At 43.3% G+C, this 20,635-nt stretch overlaps 2 protein-coding genes across 5 annotated transcripts in view; both read left to right on the top strand.

Annotated features, from left to right (window-relative positions):
- Positions 1-707: 707 nt before the first annotated feature.
- On the top strand, positions 708-6,228 carry chst6 (carbohydrate sulfotransferase 6). Of its 4 annotated transcripts, none has more exons than XR_013819782.1 (3): positions 708-788; positions 3,506-4,780; positions 4,957-6,228. XR_013819782.1 is itself a non-coding variant. In XM_079858419.1 (2 exons), the coding sequence occupies exon 2, from the start codon at positions 3,524-3,526 to the stop codon at positions 4,715-4,717; it is 1,194 nt and encodes a 397-aa protein (XP_079714545.1). In that variant the 5' UTR covers positions 708-788; positions 3,506-3,523; the 3' UTR covers positions 4,718-6,222. The 4 variants fall into 4 exon arrangements, 2 of the variants coding, with proteins under 2 accessions (XP_079714545.1, XP_079714544.1); XR_013819783.1 differs by having other exon boundaries at positions 3,506-4,808; positions 4,968-6,222; XM_079858419.1 differs by having other exon boundaries at positions 3,506-6,222.
- Positions 6,229-7,641: 1,413 nt separating this feature from the next.
- The window catches only part of spire2 (spire-type actin nucleation factor 2), a 63,186-nt gene continuing 50,192 nt past the window's right edge, over positions 7,642-20,635 (top strand). Inside the window, exon 1 of the mRNA XM_079860185.1 lies at positions 7,642-8,245. Coding sequence (XP_079716311.1) covers positions 7,966-8,245 — 280 coding nt within the window. The 5' untranslated portion in view covers positions 7,642-7,965. The remainder of the gene's footprint in view (positions 8,246-20,635) is intronic.

Here is a 20,635-nt window from a genome sequence, read left to right as displayed (position 1 = left end):
ATACTGCATGCTTTGGGGTTGGAAATTTAATGTCGTTCGACAGGCTATGTTACACTAAATTATGTGACAAACATAATGTCAGTGGTTTAAGCTAAAGTAAACAAGAGGATATAATGGTCAATAATGTGCTTTCAAACTACTGTTGAATCAAACCAAACAACACCACATAATGTGTTTGCTTTAGGCTCTTGTCTTTGTCTCGGTTTGTTCCACAGATACACATTCATAAAAACTGTATAAATGTATTTCTATTATTCTCTATATTCTCGTCCATGTCCCCCAATAAGATCAAACACAGGAAGTTTGGCACAATGGACAGGATGCAGATGTAATGTTTTCCTGTTTCGTTCATCCTTTTTGTGACAATGTGACACAAGCAGCTCTTCTCAAATATGGGGATTTATATCTTGCAGATTTAGTTGATGTATATTAATATTTCAGGAAAACTTCTCAGATACTAGCTAGGTAAGTTAGCAATGTGTATCTTAAGTAGTCTACAAAATGGTAGTTTCCATAAGAACACACACACACACACACACACACACACCTATACACGTTTTAAATGAGATTTGAATTATTCCTAACACGAAAGGTATCTATACAGAGAAGTAAATGAGTAAAGGTATCTATACTATTTGAAGTTGATTAAAATATCATCTTACAGAAGGCATTAGTTCCGCCCACTCCTGCCAGTCCCTCTTAAAGGCCACGTCTCAGCTTTCCCCACATCAAGAGTTCACGGCAGAAACTTTATAACACTGAATACGGACACATTACTCTAACAGGAGGTAAGGCAAAATAGGCTATGCTTTAATAATATGCGTCTACAGTAGACATACGGTATTATAATTAGGTTATGCATTTTAGCTAAAGTATTTGTAGGATATAACTCTTTAAATGATCTGTTTGGTGGGAGCGTTATTTTTTGTAGATGACTGAACATGGTAGCCGAGTTTCCTCTAGGTCAGTGGAAGGCGCGTGTGTCTAATATAACATTTATATTATCATTTAGGCGATGTTAGCATTTAGACTTAACAATGAAGTTATTCAAATAAGAATCCCTTTATAGCCCGACAAATGAATCGTTAAAAAGTTTGTGTTGGTTTGTTTGTGTCTTATGTCCCCAAACACTAGTTACCTCTACTCGTTCAGCAAGTTTGGGCATCATCGCTCCGAGGCGAACGCGTTTCAGGAGTCATGATGGTGTTCAGCAATGCTGCCTGTTAGCTTGTTTGGAATCACACGATCACACAAACCGTCTGTCGAAATGTCATTTTTCAACTTTTCAACGGAATCTAATCATATTATTAATTTATCACACCTTATTTCCCATCTGTTTTCCCTGTCAGGTGTATTACGCTCTTAAAGCGACAGTTCGCGCAATAATGACATTAATATTACCTGGGGCTCCAAACCCGGACACATTGTCTTTTGTGTATAGACTCATAAAGTCTTCGGAAGCCATTTCATCAGAAGATATGTAAAATAACCCTCGGATTGTACGGACCGCTTTTATGGAGGTTTTGCTTTTCAATTACAGGTTTTGAATGAGGGTGAGTAAATTTTTTGGTGAACTATCCTTTTAAAACAAATATCTAAAAGGTTTTTACACAACATATTTCATTTGTTTTCTCTTCTTTTGATTCATATGATTGAAAGTAGTATCAGAAATATTTTTTATGACTTTCGCTGTCTCTATTTTTTTTAATTTTGTCTGTTAAAAGTAAACCGCATCTTGCAGATTAGTGTTCACTTTATCTCCTCATTTGTAGTTTCACTGCCACCTGCTGGTTAGCGTTAGAAGTCTATACCTTTAAATAATAATGCGAGGGAATATTATTAATATTATTATTATTATTATTATTTCCTTTTCTTTTTAAAATTATTATTATTATTATTATTATTACTATATTTTTTTATTTTTTTATTTTATTTTATTTTAGGATATAAGTGTTGTTACATTTGAGAGAGAGGGAGAGAGAGACTCATCCTAGCTGAATGTCTGATGATAAATCTTTTCACTGAAATAGATTTTAGGTGTGTGACAGAGAAGCTAACTGGTGACTTGCCTGTAGTGGGTGGGTTTTTTTTATCTCTTAGATTTGATTCCATAAATGAGGGGCATCTTATTGATCTTGCTTTGTGATTTTAAGTGTATAAAGCTGGATATAATTAAATTTACTCTCTAAAGTCAATTTTACTCTCATTTGGCCCAGTTGTTTATAATAAGTAATCTGATCGGATAGATCTACCTGATCCTGGATATAGCAAAACATAGGATTTTGAAATCTAGATCATTCTAATTCAGATTAAACATTTTGAACAAATGAGCCTTGGTAGGTGTGATCCTGGGTCCAGTTGTTAATATAAGTAATCTGGTCGAAGTGGATCCAATCTTGAAAATGGGTTCTGTAATCAGATTACATCACATAGGCCTAATCTAATCTTGGTTTTGATCTGAATCAAACCTTCATCAACTTTTTAGTTTTAGATTGGGATTCTTTGATCCAAAAATCATTATCTTGATCCCAGTAAAGGGTGGATTTCAGGAAAAACATTTGTATCATGTAGTATACGTATTTATTGTTACTTTTTTAAAATGTATACTTAATTTGCTTAATTTGCTTTAGTGGCTCCGTAGTCGCTCCTTAGATTTTCTCATCAAATTAAAAACTGACCCCATGTTAACTATTCTACCTGTTTTGCAGTGCTTTACATAGTAAGTAGCCTACATTGTGAAATGTAAACTCATTTGGAGCACTGGAAATCTGGAAAAGTGTGTATGGGTTTAATTCTGATCCAGATGAATCTTTTTGAACAGCGGGGCCCTGGTTTCATCTCTTACTTTGATCAAGTATTTCCAGAAGTACTAAATGTGATTTCACTTGGTAGTTGTTGGTACTCAACAATATTATTGATCTGACTGGACTGACGCCATTGTATGAAAACTGAACTGAGCTGGACGATGACATCATTTTCTGCAGAACTGCTTTATAGATTAAATGAACTTGTTTAATAATTAATGACCTTTTACAATGGAACTGAACCAACACTGAACTGACTTCAGCTGAACAACAGCCGAAATGCATAATTTTCCTGTTTATCCCTGTAAAGCTGCTTTGATACAATCTGTATTGTATAAAGCACTATAGAATAAAGGTGACTTGATTTGACACTTAGATTGTCTCTTGTCTGCGCTATCGTTTATTTAAAAAAAATAAAAAAATAAAAAAACATCTGAGCCAGTTAAGTCCTGTCAATCAAAAGGGAGAAGACGTTTACAAACTCATGCATGAATATGATGTCTATTATCTTAGTTGAAAAATGACAGCAGAGTTGTGATTTTGCAGCATATAAATAAAGTATAATCGTATCACTTTAAAAAAAAAAAAAATCTATATAGAGAAAGTGAAAAGTGTAGCTTAAAAAGTTGAAAGCTATTATAATTAATCCTTTAAACTAGAATGATAGTTTGTTTTAAACCTTTGTTTTTGTGCTTTGGTAGGTTTATAAAGTTGCCGTAATGCTGCGGTGGAGAGCGCCGAAACCCCCTGTGTTGAGTCTCCTGCTGATTCCAGCGGTCGCTGGTGTGCTTCTGTACGGCTGGTACAGTCGCCCGCCTCTTCTAAACGCCTCTTCGTCTGAGGGCAAGGTGCACGTGCTGCTGCTCTCGTCCTGGAGGTCCGGCTCGTCCTTCCTGGGACAGGTGTTCAACCAGCATCCAGATGTGTTTTATCTGATGGAGCCAGGGTGGCACGTGTGGACGTCCATACAGCAAGCCGGCGCTCGTAGCCTGCGAATGGCGGTGCGCGATATGATCCGCAGCATCTTCCAGTGCGACATGTCAGTGATGGATGCGTACATCCCCCAACCACAAAACGTCTCCAAACTCTTCATGTGGAGCCACAGCCGTGCGCTCTGCTCTCCGCCCGCGTGTTTCCTCACGCCTCGTGACGAGATTAGCAAAGAACAAGAATGCAAGCAGCAATGCAACGTGCAAGGTTTGAAGCTTGCGGAGGCGGCGTGCAGGACTTACAGCCATGTAGTGTTAAAAGAGGTTCGCTTCTTTGAGCTGGAGTCCCTTTACCCCTTACTGCGGGACCCCTCTCTGGATCTCCGCATCATCCATCTAGTTCGGGATCCGCGAGCGGTGCTTCGCTCCAGGGAGCAGTCGGCCAAAGCCCTGGTGAAAGATAGCGCCATAGTACTGGAACAGGCTGATGTTCCAGAGGACGATAGATCGTACCAAATCTTACAGGAGATTTGCCGCAGTCATGTGCGCATTTATGAGACCGCCATGTTTAAGGCACCCGATTTCCTACGGGGGCGCTACAAAATGATACGCTATGAGGATCTAGTGCGTAACACACTGGCGGAGATCGAAGCCATGTACCAGTTTGTGGGTCTGGAGATGACGGAAACTCTGCAGGAGTGGATTTACCGCATCACTCATGGTAAGGGCAAGGGATCGAAGAAGGAGGCCTTCAAAATCACTTCCCGAAACGCAGAGGACGTCTCCTTGGCTTGGCGAACCACCTTACCGTTTGAAAAAGTCCAGCGCATCCAGGATGTGTGCAAAGGAGCCATGTCTCTGCTGGGATATCAGACGGTGGATAGTGAGAAAGAGCAAAAGCTGCTGGATTTAAACATTCTGACGCCGCGCGAACGCTATAAGTTCAGCTGGATACCTTCCAAAAGCACCACCCCTAAAGTATAGAGTCAACCCAGTGATCAAATGTCTTAAGACTGAAGGATTGTGGGGAATCTGTTCAACAGTTTTGTTCTCCTTTGCTTCATACTAAAGCAGGGTTCACCAATCTCGGTCCTGGAGGGCCGTTGTCCTGCAGAGTTTAGCTCCAACCCCAATTAAACACACCTAAACCAGCTAATCAAGGTCTCACTAGGCATACTAGAAACTTTCAAACAGGTGTGTTGGAGCTAAACTCTGCAGGACAGCGGCCCTCCAGGACCGAGATTGGTGAACCCTGTACTAAAGTAATAAGGAAACGTAGGAACAATCAAACGTTAGTGGACGCCGCAGTGTTCCAGTGACCGGCAGAGAATAGGAAGTCTCTCTGTTAAACTAGAGACTAGAAGGTCTGTCCACAACTTTTACCACTGGATGCTGTTTTTGAAGAAATTGTGGTCCAATAATATAACTTCAAGATGTATTTATTGACAAGGAAACTATTATGCTGTTGGTATTGTTTTTGTTTGTTTTTTTGTAAAAAAAATAAAAAATAAAACTGCATTCCAGATGGGCTTAGGGATGCGGGTTGAAGGAATGTAAGTGTAAGATTTTATTTTTCTTGAATCCCCATTGAATGTTTTTACAAAACTACTGTGCCATACTGTATGTGCTACCCAGCCATCACTAACCATTGTGAAAGAAGTGTTGTTGAAGTGTTAAACAGACACAGTGGGGTTGTGTGTGATTATTTATGACGTTTGTTTGTGATAAAACAGTATGTGATAAAGTCTAGCTTAAAGGACTTTGAACCCAGACGCCAGACACACATTTGCATTTGACAGTTACTACAGTACTGCTTTTTGTTTGTCATTTTCATAAAGGGCTTTTATGATTTGTGATATAGGATTTCTCTGTACACTTGTGTTCAAATGTGATCAAATGTAAGCTAACTGATAGAGGTGTTGCCGTTTCATGAGATTGTTTGGTTTCAATGGGAGCTGGTATTTTATTGAAGTTTGAATCACATTGATTTATATTCAACATGTCAAACAGTGACTTAGATTAGTTGAAGTGTAAATAAAAATCACAAGATCAAGAGTCTCTTCAGATAACATTATATTTTGTTATCTGATAATGTATCCATCACAATCCCTTTTGTTATAAATATGTATATATATAGACAAGGATTTTAGAAAAAATAAATCATGGTACACATTTATAATGTCAGTATTTATGCTTGGTGTTAGGAAGTCGTCTCTAGGTTTATGATTACTGTTGGTGTTTTGGTTGTTTGCATATGTTCAATGTAAAAACGAATGAATCTATTTGATCAATATTTCATGTTTGGTGAAATGGAGTAAAACTGTGAATAGTTTATATAGAAATATGTGTTTCTCTTTTTTCACAGATATGTTCTCACTGGATATATATAATTATATACATCCTCAAATGTACTCTAAAGGAGGTTTGGTCAGATTTAGCTCACTTCTGGGTTACACACTGATAAATAAACTTTATAGAATTTTGTGTAAAAATCCAAATCATTTACTGATTCTATTCGAAAGAGTTTAAACAATGTTTTTCATGCTTTTTCAATGAACCATAAACAATATTGGGAAGGTTTCTTTGGAAATATAAAAGGTTACAGATTACAAGTTACCCTGTTTAAAATGTAATAGTAGTATAACTATTTCAATTACTTTATTAGAGTAATGTAACTGATTACATTTGATTACTTTTCTAATTTCCAGCACTGGTACGCATTTTAGATCTGGCAGATCTGGTGCCGTCACGAGGATGAGATGCTACAGATACATTATACTGACACCTACTTTTGATTTTGACCCCCTTGAATGCATGATTTCACCAAGCAGAACATGTTCCTGGATTCACATCCTTGCTAATCATGGAACAAAATTCCAGTCAAATTTGAGGTATATTTAATGTCAAGTTTAAGTTAGAGGCTTCTATACTATTCTTATTCACTTATCATTTTTATTTATTGATTGATTGCCTAATCATTGGCAGGATGCACTTATTAGACAAATTATTATATGATCTTTGGTCTGGTACAGGTTAAAGCATATCCCTCCCTATAAGAGACAAAATACAGTACATACACTGTATATCCAAACACTAAAGGTTTTTAGTCATAAGGGAAACTTTAAACTACATGTTTTAATAAGAAAAGTGCTACAGTGAAATCATTATCATATCTGACCCAACACTGCCCTTCTGAGGTTACAGTAAAAGTTGCTGTTTTAAAATGATGATTTACTTTGGATTTAACTTAAAGGAAATAACTGAAATAAGATCACATTTAACGTCTGGTTTAATTTAGTTGTTAGCCCATGTTTGTTATTTGTTATATATTTGATGTTTTGAAATAACATATTTCCCATTCGTTTACCTTTTAAAATGATGAAATTTGAATGGATGGGTGGTGAAGGGGAATTACATGAGAAACAAATTAATTTAAATAACCACAATAAATTCATGTATTTAAACCATCCATGTTTTCTATTGGTGAACGTGATTTCAGAGTACAACATGTTCCTATCAACCAATCAGATTTGAGGTCAAGTTTACAGTTCTGTCAAGTTTACCCTTTACCCATCATTCCCTCTGATTTTAGGGAGAAGTTATAGGCAGGGCTAGGAAGATTGTGTTTTCAGAGAGGAATGTTGATCCAGGAACATATCATGAGTTACAAACCATCCTTTTAGTTGTCACAACAGCACACTTTGTTTTTTGTTTTGTTTTGACTTTCATTTTTAGATTCTTATTAAACTTAATAACCGTTATTTTTTTCCCCTTTAAAAACAAAAACAAAAACCGATATAGCCTAACAGTTAAACGATATTCAAGATTCGAGATCACCTTCGGTTATTTATGCATCCTAACTAGTTCCTCTGCAAGTTGAGCTGATCTGCTTCATTGGTCCAGTATGTGGGTGGAGCTCAGTAACACTTTGCAGAGGATGCAGAAAACGACACCCATCCAGACATGATGCAGGAAACTTGACCGATGCGAAAGATGCATCACACAACACCACACATGAAGGCAATATACTGTTAAGAAGTTTTTTTCCCTTTTTTTCACGCTTATGTTCTATGTTTTGCTGCAATTGCGCATTCCGAGAGATGTCCTTCCGCCTCCGCTCGTCTCCTCATCACTGACTGACGCTTCACCAATGAGCCGCAGAATCATCATTCTGTTCTCACACAGATTCAAGAGGATCCTGAGGAAACTGTAGGCTAAAAACCGTCCTCGTCATGGCCAGATCAGCGAACAGAAGCGGGAAGGACGGAGACTCAAGGGTATGTGCTCCCGCGGACAGAGGAGAGATCAGGGAACTGTCTCTGGAGGAGGTGTTGAAGTCTTACGAGCAGCCCATCAATGAGGAGCAGGCTTGGGCTGTGTGTTTCCAGTGCTGCAGAGAGCTGGGAGAGCTGGGAGAGCCGAGAGCGCCTGCGCGACGCGTCCTCATCCGAGATCCGGCTTCCATCATCCTGCACGGGGACGGGACCGTCACGGCACTCCTGGAGAGCAGCGGTGAGCTCTTGACATTAATAATAACAAATAATAATTCGTTACATTTATATAGCGCTTTTCTGGGTACTCAAAGCGCTTTACATATGGAAGGGGGAATCTCCTCAATATCTCTCTTCAAAGTTTGAACATTCATTTATTCAAACTTTCGGTAACACTTGATTATAAGGTTCATTAGTTAACCTAGTTAACATGAACTAAGAATGAACAATACTTCTTCAGCATTTATTAATCTTAGTTAATATTAATTTCAACATTTACTAATACGTTATTAAAATCAAAGGCTGTATTTGTTAACATTAGTTAATGCACTGTAAACTAACATGAACAAACAATGAACAGCTGTATTTTTATTAACTAACATTAACAAAGATTAGGCCTAATAAATAGTAGCCTACTAACAATTGTATTACTCATTTTTAGTTCATGTTCGTTAATATCCTACTTTGTTAACTAATGAACCTTATCAGGGCCATAGCTAGAGGATTCGGGGCCCCCTGAAAAAATATTGATGTGGGCCCCCACCACCCTCCACCAATATCATATACAGTACAATAGATGAGCATGGAGGCCCACATTTAACAGAAGATGCTGAAAAAACATCTTCATTTTAAAATATTATTTTAAAAGTTACATTTATTTTAAGTTAAATGTTTATATAAAAATTACAACTAATAAAAACTAACAAAAAGCAAGAAATTGTTAAATAATAATAAAACCAATTTAAAAAAAGTAACAGCAAAATAATGTTTTTTTCCCCCATCAGTCTGTTATAATTCATAAATCAAAAAGTAAACTTTTAGAAATTGACAAGAATGCAGTCAAATGTAAAAAATAAAATCATGTATTGTCTTATTTTTTAATAAAGATAATATGGAACAGGTAATATTAAATAAAGCTAGTACATTTATTCATTCAAGTGCAGTGTGTTGTATTCGTGTTTTCTTGATGTAATAAATACATCATCAGCCGGCAGGTCAGGTGCATAATGCAGTGCGTCGTGACTCGTGTACATTTTTTAACTCTATTTACAATAGTGTAAAAAGACAGGAATTTTGACTACGTAATCATTTGGTCGATTGTGGTGCGCACCGAAAATGAAAAGTGACAGTAGCCTAGACGGTAGTTTCTTATTCCCAGCGAAATAACAATACAACCTGTTAAGAAAGTCTTGATCGACTGGGATACAACAACTCTCCTGGCCTCCCTCTCCTTCTTTTCATGTCGTTTCTGGTACCCTGATTTATGTTTTCTTTTCCCCGACATTTTTCAGTCAGTTAGTCTCCTGCTCTTCCACCAAGTTCATCGTTAAAGCTGCAGTCCTTAACTTTCTTGGGTTTAAAATTATCCATAATAAATTTTTGAGCAGGTACATAACCAGCCAGTGTTCAAAACTATCTGCTTTCCTTAGCTCGATTCAAAACGGTAAGCTTGTAATAATGTTTTTAATTCCAGTGGTACTGGTGGATTTCCGCAGGAAATTCGAGCATGTCTTTGTGTCATTACGTCACATCTGTACACATAAAGAAGAGTCTCGGCTAGTAGGCTATATTGCATATGAGGATGTTGGAGGTGGAGATTTATAGTTCTCTTACGAGAGGTTCTCTCGTATTGCGTAGTTACTACGCTAAGGGAAAGCCTTTCTTTCTCGAGATACTGAAGCCAAAAATTATCCTTAATTTTTATAATCTTGTCAACGCAGTGCGGCAGCCTGCAGACCTAGGGCAGGCTTACTAGCGTGCCCATTGGCTGCCCTGCGGCAACTGCAGCAGCCTACCGCTGAGCCCTTGGCGTGACGTCACGACCAATGAGCGCGCTTGGCGCGCTTAATGCGTCACAGCCCGCGAAAAGGGGTGTGGCTTAGCGTATAAAAGCGGGGCTCGGAGGCTGCTTCTCTGATTTCTGTCTTTTCAGCGAAGCTCTACGCATCGCTGCTCTCTGAGGAAGCCGCCGTCGAATCAAGCGACCAGCACGCCGAGGATCTCAGCCTGAGGACGCCGGCCGCCTTCGCCGCCTTCAGCTTTCCCTGCCTGCTTCGCTATCCGGCGAATATATCCTTTTACTGCTCTGTGTTGTATGTGTTTGTGTGTTCGCCCCGCGACACACTTTGCATCTAAAAGAGCGCGAGGCGTTGTTGCAAATGCCTCGCTCATCCTGTGGCTCGTGCAGAGCCGCGCTCAGCGACGGAGACCACCACGTGATCTGCGCTCTCTGCCTGGATTTCGACCACGCAGCCCGCGCCCTTCACGGGCGGCTGCGAACAGTGTGAGGACTTGCCGATGTCGACCCTGCGGGCTCGACTCGCCATGTTTCACGATCCTCCACCTTCTCCGGCTGCCTCTTCCGGGCCGCGTAAGAAAAAACGCCGCTCTCAAAGGCCTCCCGAGCCGGTGGTTATAGCTGAGCGCTCGCCGGAGCCCCTCCCGCGAGCCTCGCTCTCTCCTTCTCCCCCGCCCTTCACTGACGCGCAGCGGCCGGCCTCTGCCCGCACTGCCGTCGCCTCAGGGGTTGAAGCAGACCAGCTGGTTACTCCCCTCTGTCAAGCCGCGCAAACGGCGCCGCTCACAAGGGATGTCAGAACGGACGGTCACGGGCTATAGCTTCCTTTACGTTACAAGGAAGCTACCCCCCCCGGATGACGCACGCCCTCTCCCCCTCTGTTCGAGCCGCGCAAGGCGCCGCTCACAAGGGATGTCAGAAGTAGACGGTCACGGGCTGGCTTCCTTTACGTTATAAGAAGGCTACCCCGCGTCTCGGTCGCGCGCGTCACTCTCCGGCCACCTCCGTTTCTCACACATTTCTCAGTCCCCTCCTAGCTCAGGCGACTAGAAATATCTATATTGCAGTAAACGAGCCTGTTGTTATACACGCACGCCTGCAAACAAACGATGTCACAGCACATAATGACATCTTCCCGCTCTCTCTCCCTTTGTTCGAGCCGCGCAACTGCGCCGTTCTCAAGGGATATCAGAGCGGACGTCACGAGCACCGGCGAAAGGAGGAAGAGAGAGTGTTTTCGTCCCGCTTAGGCCGGACTTCCTCCAATCCTCGCATATTTCTCAGTCCCCTCTAAGTTCAGGCGGCTGGAAATACTAATACTGCAGTAAATGAGCCTGTTTTAATACATGCGCGCCTGCAAACAAACGCTCGGTCATATGCTCGCACTGACTGGAAGCTCATGTGTGCCCCTGTGGCTCAGTGGCAGAACATTAGGCTTCCGCACCAGAGACCCGTGTTCGAATCCGGCTCTGGCAGCAGAAAAACTTTTTTCTGCTTGCTTCTCCGAGCTCGCGGCCAGCTTTCTTACATACAGAAAGCAAACCCGCATCTCACGGGATACATATTTCTCAGTCCCCTCTAAGTTCAGGCGGCTGGAAATACTAATACTGCAGTAAACGGGCCTGTTTTAATACACGCGCGCCTGCAAACAAACGCCGAAACGAAACACGACGCTCGGTCATATGCTCGCACTGACCGGAAGCTCATGTGTGCCCCTGTGGCTCAGTGGTAGAACATTAGGCTTCCGCACCAGAGACCCGTGTTCGAATCCGGCTCTGGCAGCAGAAAAACTTTTTTCTGCTTGCTTCTCCGAGCTCGCGGCCAGCTTTCTTACATACAGAAAGCAAACCCGCATCTCACGGGACACATATTTCTCAGTCCCTTCTAAGTTCAGGCGGCTGGAAATACTAATGCTGCAGTAAACGGGCCTGTTTTAATACACGCGCGCCTGCAAACAAACGCCGAAACACGACGCTCGGTCATATGCTCGCACCAACTGGAAGCTCATGTGTGCCCCTGTGGCTCAGTGGCAGAATATTACGCTTCTGCACTGGAGACCCGTGTTCAAATCCGGCTCTGGCGGCAGAAAAATATTTTTTCTGCTGGCTTCTCCGAGCTCGCGGCCAGCTTTCTTACATACAGAAAGCGAACCCGCATCTCACAGGATGGTGCTTGAGTATTTATGAGCGTCTAAACATATGAGCCATCAAAGCATTTGCTCTATAACGCCGATGGTGTTACAAGTGTAGAAAATGTGCCCACTCCCATGTGCTCACTGCTACACACAAAACACGGTCTCCCCGGTAACGCTCACAGAGCGCACTCTCATAAAGCGGACACATGCCGCTTGAGTACTAAGTGTAGTAAATGTGCCCACAACTCTGTGCTCACACCTAGCTGCTGCCCGCTCTATCACACAGTTACCCCGGGTTGCAGATCCTCTAAAGCTCACAAACATTCCGGCTCTGGCCGAAGGTGTCATAAGTGTAGAAAATGTGCCCACTCCCATGTGCTCACTGCTTCACACAAACATGGTCCCCATGGTAACGCGCATAGAGCGCTCTCTCATAAAGCGGACACAAGCCGCTCGAGTACTAAGTGTAGTAAATGTGCCCACAACTTGTGCTCACACCTACCCGCTGCTCGCTCTGCCATTCAGTTACCTTGGGTCGCACACCCTCTAAGCTCCCAAACACTGGCCGTGTCATAAGTGTAAACTCTGCGCCCGCTCACGTGCACGCGCACTCACTTTTAGACATTACAATCCCCACGCCGCTTTCGCGCCAGGGGTGTTTGTCAGCAAATCGCGCTCCATCCTCTGGGACCGAGCTACCGAACGCTGTACAGCCGGCCAATACTGTTTACCAGCCCCCGTGTTCGAGCACCAGCGGCGCGCACGCCGCTCCATCCTCTCTGATACAGGTTCCCCAATCCCGCGCAGCGCGGCGATCTGAACCCAGAGACCATTCGACCCCTAGCTATGCATGCGGAAGCATGGGAAGCTATTCAGGGCGCGTCAGAATGGGTGCTGAGTACTATAAAACACGGCTATTCGCTTCAATTCGCTCGTCGCCCTCCGCGCTTTCTAGCACAGACGGAGACGAAAGTGAGTTCAGAAGCTGCGCACCTGCTTCAAGCCGAAATAGCGAAGCTGCTGCGCAAAAGGGCTATAGAACAGGTTCATCCTTCTCTGAGCGAGTCGAGCTTTTACAGCCGCTACTTCCTCGTACCCAAGAAGGACGGAGCATTAAGACCTATTTTAGATCTGAGACATCTGAACAAAGCCCTCATGAGACGGCCGTTCAAAATGATCACAACCAGAAAAATCCTCGCGCAGATTCGCCCAGGAGACTGGTTTATCTCTCTCGATCTAAAAGACGCATATTTTCAGATCCAGATAACTCCCCGTCACAGGCCATTCTTGAGATTCGCCTTCAACGGTCGAGTATATCAGTACACAATCCTGCCCTTCGGCCTGTCTTTGGCACCCCGTACATTACGAAATGCATGGACACGGCTCTCGCTCCCCTGAGAAAACAGGGAATGCGAATACTGAATTATCTGGACGATTGGCTTATTCTAGCGCTGTCAGAGATGGAACTTGTGTCTCACAGAACAGCGCTTCTCAGCCATCTGGAGGATCTGGGTCTCTCGGTCACTGGACCAAGAGCTCGCTATCGCCCCGTCAGTCAATTTCCTTCTTGGAATAGAACTGGACTCGGTGGCTATGACGGCCAGACTGTCGGAGCAGCGCGCGCGCCGCATCCGCCTCCTCGCCGCATCCCTCCAAATAGGCAGCCGGGTTCCGCTGAGGACATTCCAGCGTATCTTGGGGCATATGGCCTCAGCTGCAGCAGCGCTCCAGCTGGGCTTACTGCGCATGCGCCCGTTTCATCGCTGGCTGAAAGCGCGCGTGCCCCACCGAGCCTGGGCGGCCGGCGGCTTGCGAGTCAGAGTGAATCAGAGCTGCATTTCAGCCCTGCAGCCCTGGCTGGCAGCCGAATGGTATCACACAGGAGTGACTATGGGAGTGATTTCACACCGGAAAGTTGTCTCGACAGACGCTTCCAACCTAGGTTGGGGAGTGCTCTTCGAAGGCAGACCGGTCTATGGCCGCTGGTCAGACCAGGAGAATCTCCTACACATAAACTGTCTAGAGATGCTCGCGGTCGAGAAAGCGCTCAAACACTTCCTCCCATTCCTCCACGGTCACCATGTTCTAGTCCGCACGGACAATACATCGGTAGTGGCCTATGTGAATCGCCAGGGCGGTGTCAGATCAAAGACGCTCTGCACCCTGGCGGAACGCCTCCTCGTGTGGGCTCAGCACTCTCTGCGCTCGCTGAGAGCCGCGCATGTGCCTGGCCACCTGAACGAGGGCCCCGACAGACTGTCCAGGGACAACGTTCCCCCTGGGGAGTGGTCTCTACACCCCCAAACAGTCCAGTCACTGTGGCGCCGTTTCGGCAAAGCGAAAGTCGACCTTTTTGCGTCAAAAGACAACACTCATTGCCCAGAGTTCTTCTCGAAGAACGAGGACGCGCTGGCCCAGACCTGGCCCAGCGGCCCGCTGTATGCTTTTCCCCCGGTCTCTCTGCTGCCTCAGGTCATCAAGAGAATCAGGGAAGCGCGCCACACAGTGCTCCTCTTAGCCCCATACTGGGAGAACCAAGCTTGGTTCCCGGATCTAATACAGCTGGCAGACTCAGCCCCCTGGCCAATACCGGTGAAGAGAGACCTTCTCTCTCAAGCCCGCGGCTCGATATGGCATCCCCATCCAGAGCGCTGTCTCTGCATGCGTGGAGCCTCAACGATTACACGCTGATCTGCCAGACGGGGTCTACGAGGCGGCTCTACATGTCGAAATGGTCAGTGTTTAACAGATGGTGCACTGCTAAGGGGCTCGATCCACAGACATGTGGGGTATCGCGAGTACTGTGTTTCCTTCAAGAGTTACTGGACGCGGGCAGGTCCCCCTCCACGCTCAAAGTCTATGTCACGGCCATTTCAGCGCTCTCTGTTTCAGAGCTGGGCCGCGCATTAGGAAGGAACGAGTTCGTCATCCGCTTCCTTAGAGGAGCCAGGAGGATGAACCCCCCGCGACCCCCCTCGGTTCCTATGTGGGATCTTTCACTGGTCTTGGAGGCCCTGAAAGCGCATCCCTTCGAACCCTTGGAAACTGTGGATATGAAATACCTCACGCTCAAAACCGTTTTTCTGATAGCACTGTCTTCAGTCAAACGAGTGGTGGAACAGCTCTTTGTTTCGTTTGGCGGGCGCACCAAGGGTCTCGCTGCCTCGAAACACAGCCTGTCCAGATGGATAGTGGACGCTATTGCTGCTGCTTATGTGTCTAAAGACCTGCAGTGCCCATTGGGCATTCAAGCTCACTCCACCAGAGGCATGGCCTCGTCGTGGGCGTGGTCCAGCGGGATTCCCATTCATGACATTTGTGCAGCGGCAGGCTGGGCCTCCCCCTCCACATTTGTTAGGTTTTACAACCTGGATGTTCCCGCCTTGCAGGCGAAAGTGTTATCAGTCTAAGTCTCGCGTATGCCAGCCCACTATCTGTGCGCGGGCTACGTTGTGTGATTTAGCTCTACTGGTTGAGCTGCACTATACAGGGAATTGTCAGTTCGGACCGGCCGTGCCGCTCCTAACCCCCTAGTGTGTGCTTATGTACGGCGCTAGCCCTCTGTGGGCCGCCCGGCTCTCTGCTATCACGTTCCCCGGGCTCTCCCTGGGACTCATTCAGTGGATGCTGGGCGCGCACGGCGTTGACAAGGGTGTTCCCGTAGCGTAGTAACTACGCAATACGAGAGAACCTCTCGTAAGAGAACGTTTCGGTTACTAACGTAACCTCTGTTCTCTCTAGAAGAGGGAACGAGTATTGCGTAGCCCGCCGTGCTCGCGCCACGAGCTCATTCGCTTCATGCGACAGAAACCAGAGAAGCAGCCTCCGAGCCCCGCTTTTATACGCTAAGCCACACCCCTTTTCGCGGGCTGTGACGCATTAAGCGTGCCAAGCGCGCTCATTGGTCGTGACGTCACGCCAAGGGCTCAGCGGTAGGCTGCTGCAGTTGCCGCAGGGCAGCCAATGGGCACGCTAGTAAGCCTGCCCTAGGTCTGCAGGCTGCCGCACTGCGTTGACAAGATTATAAAAATTAAGGATAATTTTTGGCTTCAGTATCTCGAGAAAGAAAGGCTTTCCCTTAGCGTAGTAACTACGCAATACTCGTTCCCTCTTCTAGAGAGAACAGAGGTTACGTTAGTAACCGAAACGATTTATAGCCTTATCAATTTGATGGCAGATCCAGAAAGGTTCAAACGAGGCACAACCCACGTAAAGTTGATAATTCCGCGAATAACTGCAATTGCAGATTTCGAACAGAGATGGTGACAGAGAGGAAAAACAGAGATGGTGACAGAGAGGAAAAACTATGGACTGCAGCTTTAACTTCAGGCACTGCCGCCTCAACTCTGATTGTTTCTGTTCACGAGCTGGGGTGGGACTTACAATTTTATTGGGTCCATCTGATGTTTGTCACTGACTGAATAATTAATAAATACTTTAGATCAAACTAAACCATTTTAGGGAGGTAAGAGAAGCAGATATTTGGAAAAAAATATTTAACCAAATTGCACGTTTTTGTGCAACTAATATAAATATTAGAATTATTCATACAACAGGGGCCTATATAGTATAACTGCTGGATTTTGTGGGCCCCCCGCTGCCCAGGCCTATAATTGTCACCACCTTTCACCCCACTAGCGACGGCCCTGAACCTCATTGTAAAGTGTTACCAAACTTTCTAAGAACTCAACGGTGTCCTTCAACAGGCTCAAGAATAATGCAGGTTGAAGAGTTTCTTTTTCACCTCTGAATATTTATATTATTCTATTTTACATGTATATTTCGAATGTATTGCATCAGCAATTAGGCTACTAAAACATTGCATTTTAAACGTTTATTTTTTCACATAAAAATAATATAATAAAGTTATGGATTTGATATTAATACAACACTAAGACAGCACTTAAATGCATCCATATTTGGTTATTTTAATCCCCATCCAGCAAATGTTTTGTTTATCTTATTGATCCCTGAAGCATTCTTCTGCATTATGACTTGCTCTTTGTTTATTAATTATGAAGTGGGTGTCTCGTGTTGTTTTGCTGAGGGCTTTCTCTTTTAAACATTGTTTTTCTTTTTTTTTATTTGCGATACAGCATGTTGTAAACAGCGTTAAAACTTAGCTAATGTTTTACTCTAAAATACTTCTGCATCAGGAGTGTTGTTGGACTGACAAAATCTAGCACCAGGGGACGCTGCTGTGTTTGTTTGTAGGGTTGACTCTCACCCTACACTTGTTATGGGTTCATGTATTCAACAGCCACAACTTGACTGATAAAGCATGCACTGACATTTGTCTTTTACTTTAGTAGTATTTAGCACGGATTGTTTAAGATAGCCTAAATGACATAGATATAAGAAATAATACCACACACAAAAAAATTCTCAATCGCTTAGAATGTGACTAAGAACCTGGAATGAGAAACCTGGCTTCAGGGCCCAGTTGTTCAAAAAGTTTTATCTGGATCAGAATTATCTTGATTTGGAAATCCCATGGTTTGCTATCCAGGATCAGGTAATCCATAACTGTTTTTTCCCCAAAGCAAAATAGGATAAGATTAGATCCACATTAACACTTTTTCAGATTTCCAATGCTCCAAATGGGTTTACATTTCACAACTGTAGGCTACTAACTATGAAAAGAACAACAGGTAGATTAGTGTGGGGTCACTTTAGTGTTTTATTTGAAGAGAAAGAAAACATCCATTTTCAATTTCCTTTAAACATCAGACCCATATAGAGGCACTAAACATGGTGATGGAAAAATATGAGATGGGAGAAAATATATATATTTCAGTGCTTTTGAGCTCTCTTGCAAAAGTTTTGCATTCCGCAAAAAAAATCACTTGTTAAGAACTCAAAAGTTTTGAGAGTGAATGCAAAGTTTTTGAACACAAAACATTTGCAAGACAACACAAAAACACTCAAATATATTTTCCTTCCATCTCATATTTTTTCCCCCTTCACCATGTCCCTTTAGGGGCTCCGTAGACCCTCATGTGACCCACAACAAAAACAAACAAATATACATGCAATAAGGAATGCAATAGTTAGAAACTGCTTTTGACTGGTTCATCTCTGATGATTGTGCCAGTGTAGTTCATATTTAGGGATTAAAAAAACTTTAATATAATGAATTATTTTTGTTTGATATTGGCAGCTGTTTGGGGGATTATTTCATGGCACCAGAAAATATTTATTTACTCCACTGAAAGGCTTAATATACAGCCTAATGCATACTACTACTTTATTACTTTAACGGTTAAACTAATAAAGACAAAATAAAAAATATAAATGTGCATATATATTACATGATACAGATGTTGTATTTTTTAACCAATTTTAAAATTGTATTACATTTTTGTTCTTTAAATCCACCCTTCTGCTGAGATCAGAATAATCCTGTTTTTTGTATCAAAGGGATCCCAATCTTACTAAAACTTTTTGAACAACACATAATGATCGTTTTATGATCTAATCTGATTTCAGAATCTTTTTTTTTTTTTGCAACAACCCATGAATCCAACCCATTTTTTCTTGAACAACCCATTTTCAAGATCTGATCCAATCCAATAGCTGAAATCTGATCAGATCACTTTTGAACAACTGGGCCCAGATCTCTCTGCAAAAGTAAAATTTTCTACAATTTGCACAATAATTAAATGAACATGGCTTGCTGATCAAAGCTGATGAGTTGAGACTTAATATATCACACATACTGTACATGTTATATCCCATAAATATCTATGACATCATTGAATGTTTGTGATGTCAGCTAAATTGGCAAATACTACGTTCCATACTAATGAAATAGGAATCACAATTTTTTTACCAATCAACCAATCAAGTTTGGAAGCATATATACATTTATGGAGCTTGCCTTAATAATGTGTCTTTTCTATTTATGACTTTACATGCAAGAAATATGTAAAAATGGACATGCAAATGTACATTTAGCAAAGATAAATGCAATATATACAAATGTGCATATTATTTTTTTCTGTGTTCTAAATTATTGACTTATACCTACTGTTGATATCTATATCTAAAAGGCTTAGACAAAAAAAGAAAACATTCAGACAAAACTGATTTTCTTTTATTATATAGTAAGCAGTCAGTGTCAACATAAAAATAGGAACATTTAATTTGTATATATAAAAAAAAAAAAATTCCCCAAGATTTCAAACACTGCCATGGTGAAAAAAATATCTAAACATTTTGACCAGTACTGCTTGCACGTTTCCGTTTCCGGACCCCAGCTTGGTTCCATCTGGACCGCAGGACATAATTGCGCCATTTTAACGTTTCTAAGGGTACGTTTACATGACAACGATGTACTAAAAATGGAAAAGTTTTTCCTTTTGCACTTCAAAATGATCCCCGTTCACACGGATCCTTGAAAACGATTAAAAATGCTGTATTCTTCTGCAAGGCCAGTCATTGGCAACGTTGGCAATGTCACTTTGTAAAGAAACACGAAGTGCCTATAGACTGAACATGTAATACAGTGTTTCCCAACCTTTTTTCAGTCACGGCACCCTTGAAAAATGTCAAAAATTTGTGGCACCCTACACTAGTGTTGTCACGATACTGCTTACGATATGATAGCTTGAAATGTAACGATTTTCAATACCACAGGGAAGAACCGCCTATACTGTCATATAGATATTTTTATTCACTTGGCGTGGAGAGCCGTGTCTCCCTTCCCGGGCCTGTAAGCACTCGTCGGACTTAACCGGCAAGGCTTACAAGGCCTGTGGGGAAGCCGCCTCTGCCATACACGCCATGGCGTTGTTGCAGGTCCATCAGGCCAAGGCACTGAAGGACCTGCATGAGGGTGGTCATGGTCCACAAGTTCTCCAAGAACTTTGTGCCGCAATGGACCTCACGCTTCATGCGACGAAGGTAACCGTGCGGTCAGTGGGTCGTGTGATGTCCACTATGGTGGTCCAGGAACGCCATCTCTGGCTGTGTTTGGCTGACATGAGGGAGACCGACAAAGTCAGGATCCTTAACTCCCCGTGTCCCAGACCGGCCTCTTCAGCGACGTGGTCGAGAACTTCGCCCAACAGTTCTTGGCTGTACAAAAGCAGACTGAGGTGATTAAACACATCGTGCCGCGACAGTCAGCTGCTGCCTCCACCCCATTGCCGTCGCCGGGGGCGTCCTCCAGCGTCTACCCTCACTCCCCTGGGCCGCAGCAGCAGCCTCCAACTAAGCGGCACTGAGGAGCCAGTCGCAGGCAGGCCGCCCTGCCCGTCCAGACCCCCACGAAGAGGGGCGGCAAAGCCAGGGGTAAGCGGCCCTAGGATGTGCGACCTGGAGATGGATGGGACTGCTCTCCAGGAGATGGTGACCGCAACCGCTCCCTCCCCTGGAAGAGGGCCGGGTGGAAAATCTTTTGTTCTTTTTTATTTGTGTTCCGCCACTGGCTTTAAAACCAGCGTTACCTAAATTTTCAATAAAAGAGCAGTTTCTTC

This window comes from Squalius cephalus, assembly GCF_949319135.1.
Source record: "Squalius cephalus genome assembly, chromosome: 23".
Taxonomy (NCBI): Eukaryota; Metazoa; Chordata; class Actinopteri; order Cypriniformes; family Leuciscidae; genus Squalius; species Squalius cephalus.
Note: the sequence above shows the minus strand (reverse complement) of the source record. Positions and strands in the feature narration are given on the sequence as shown.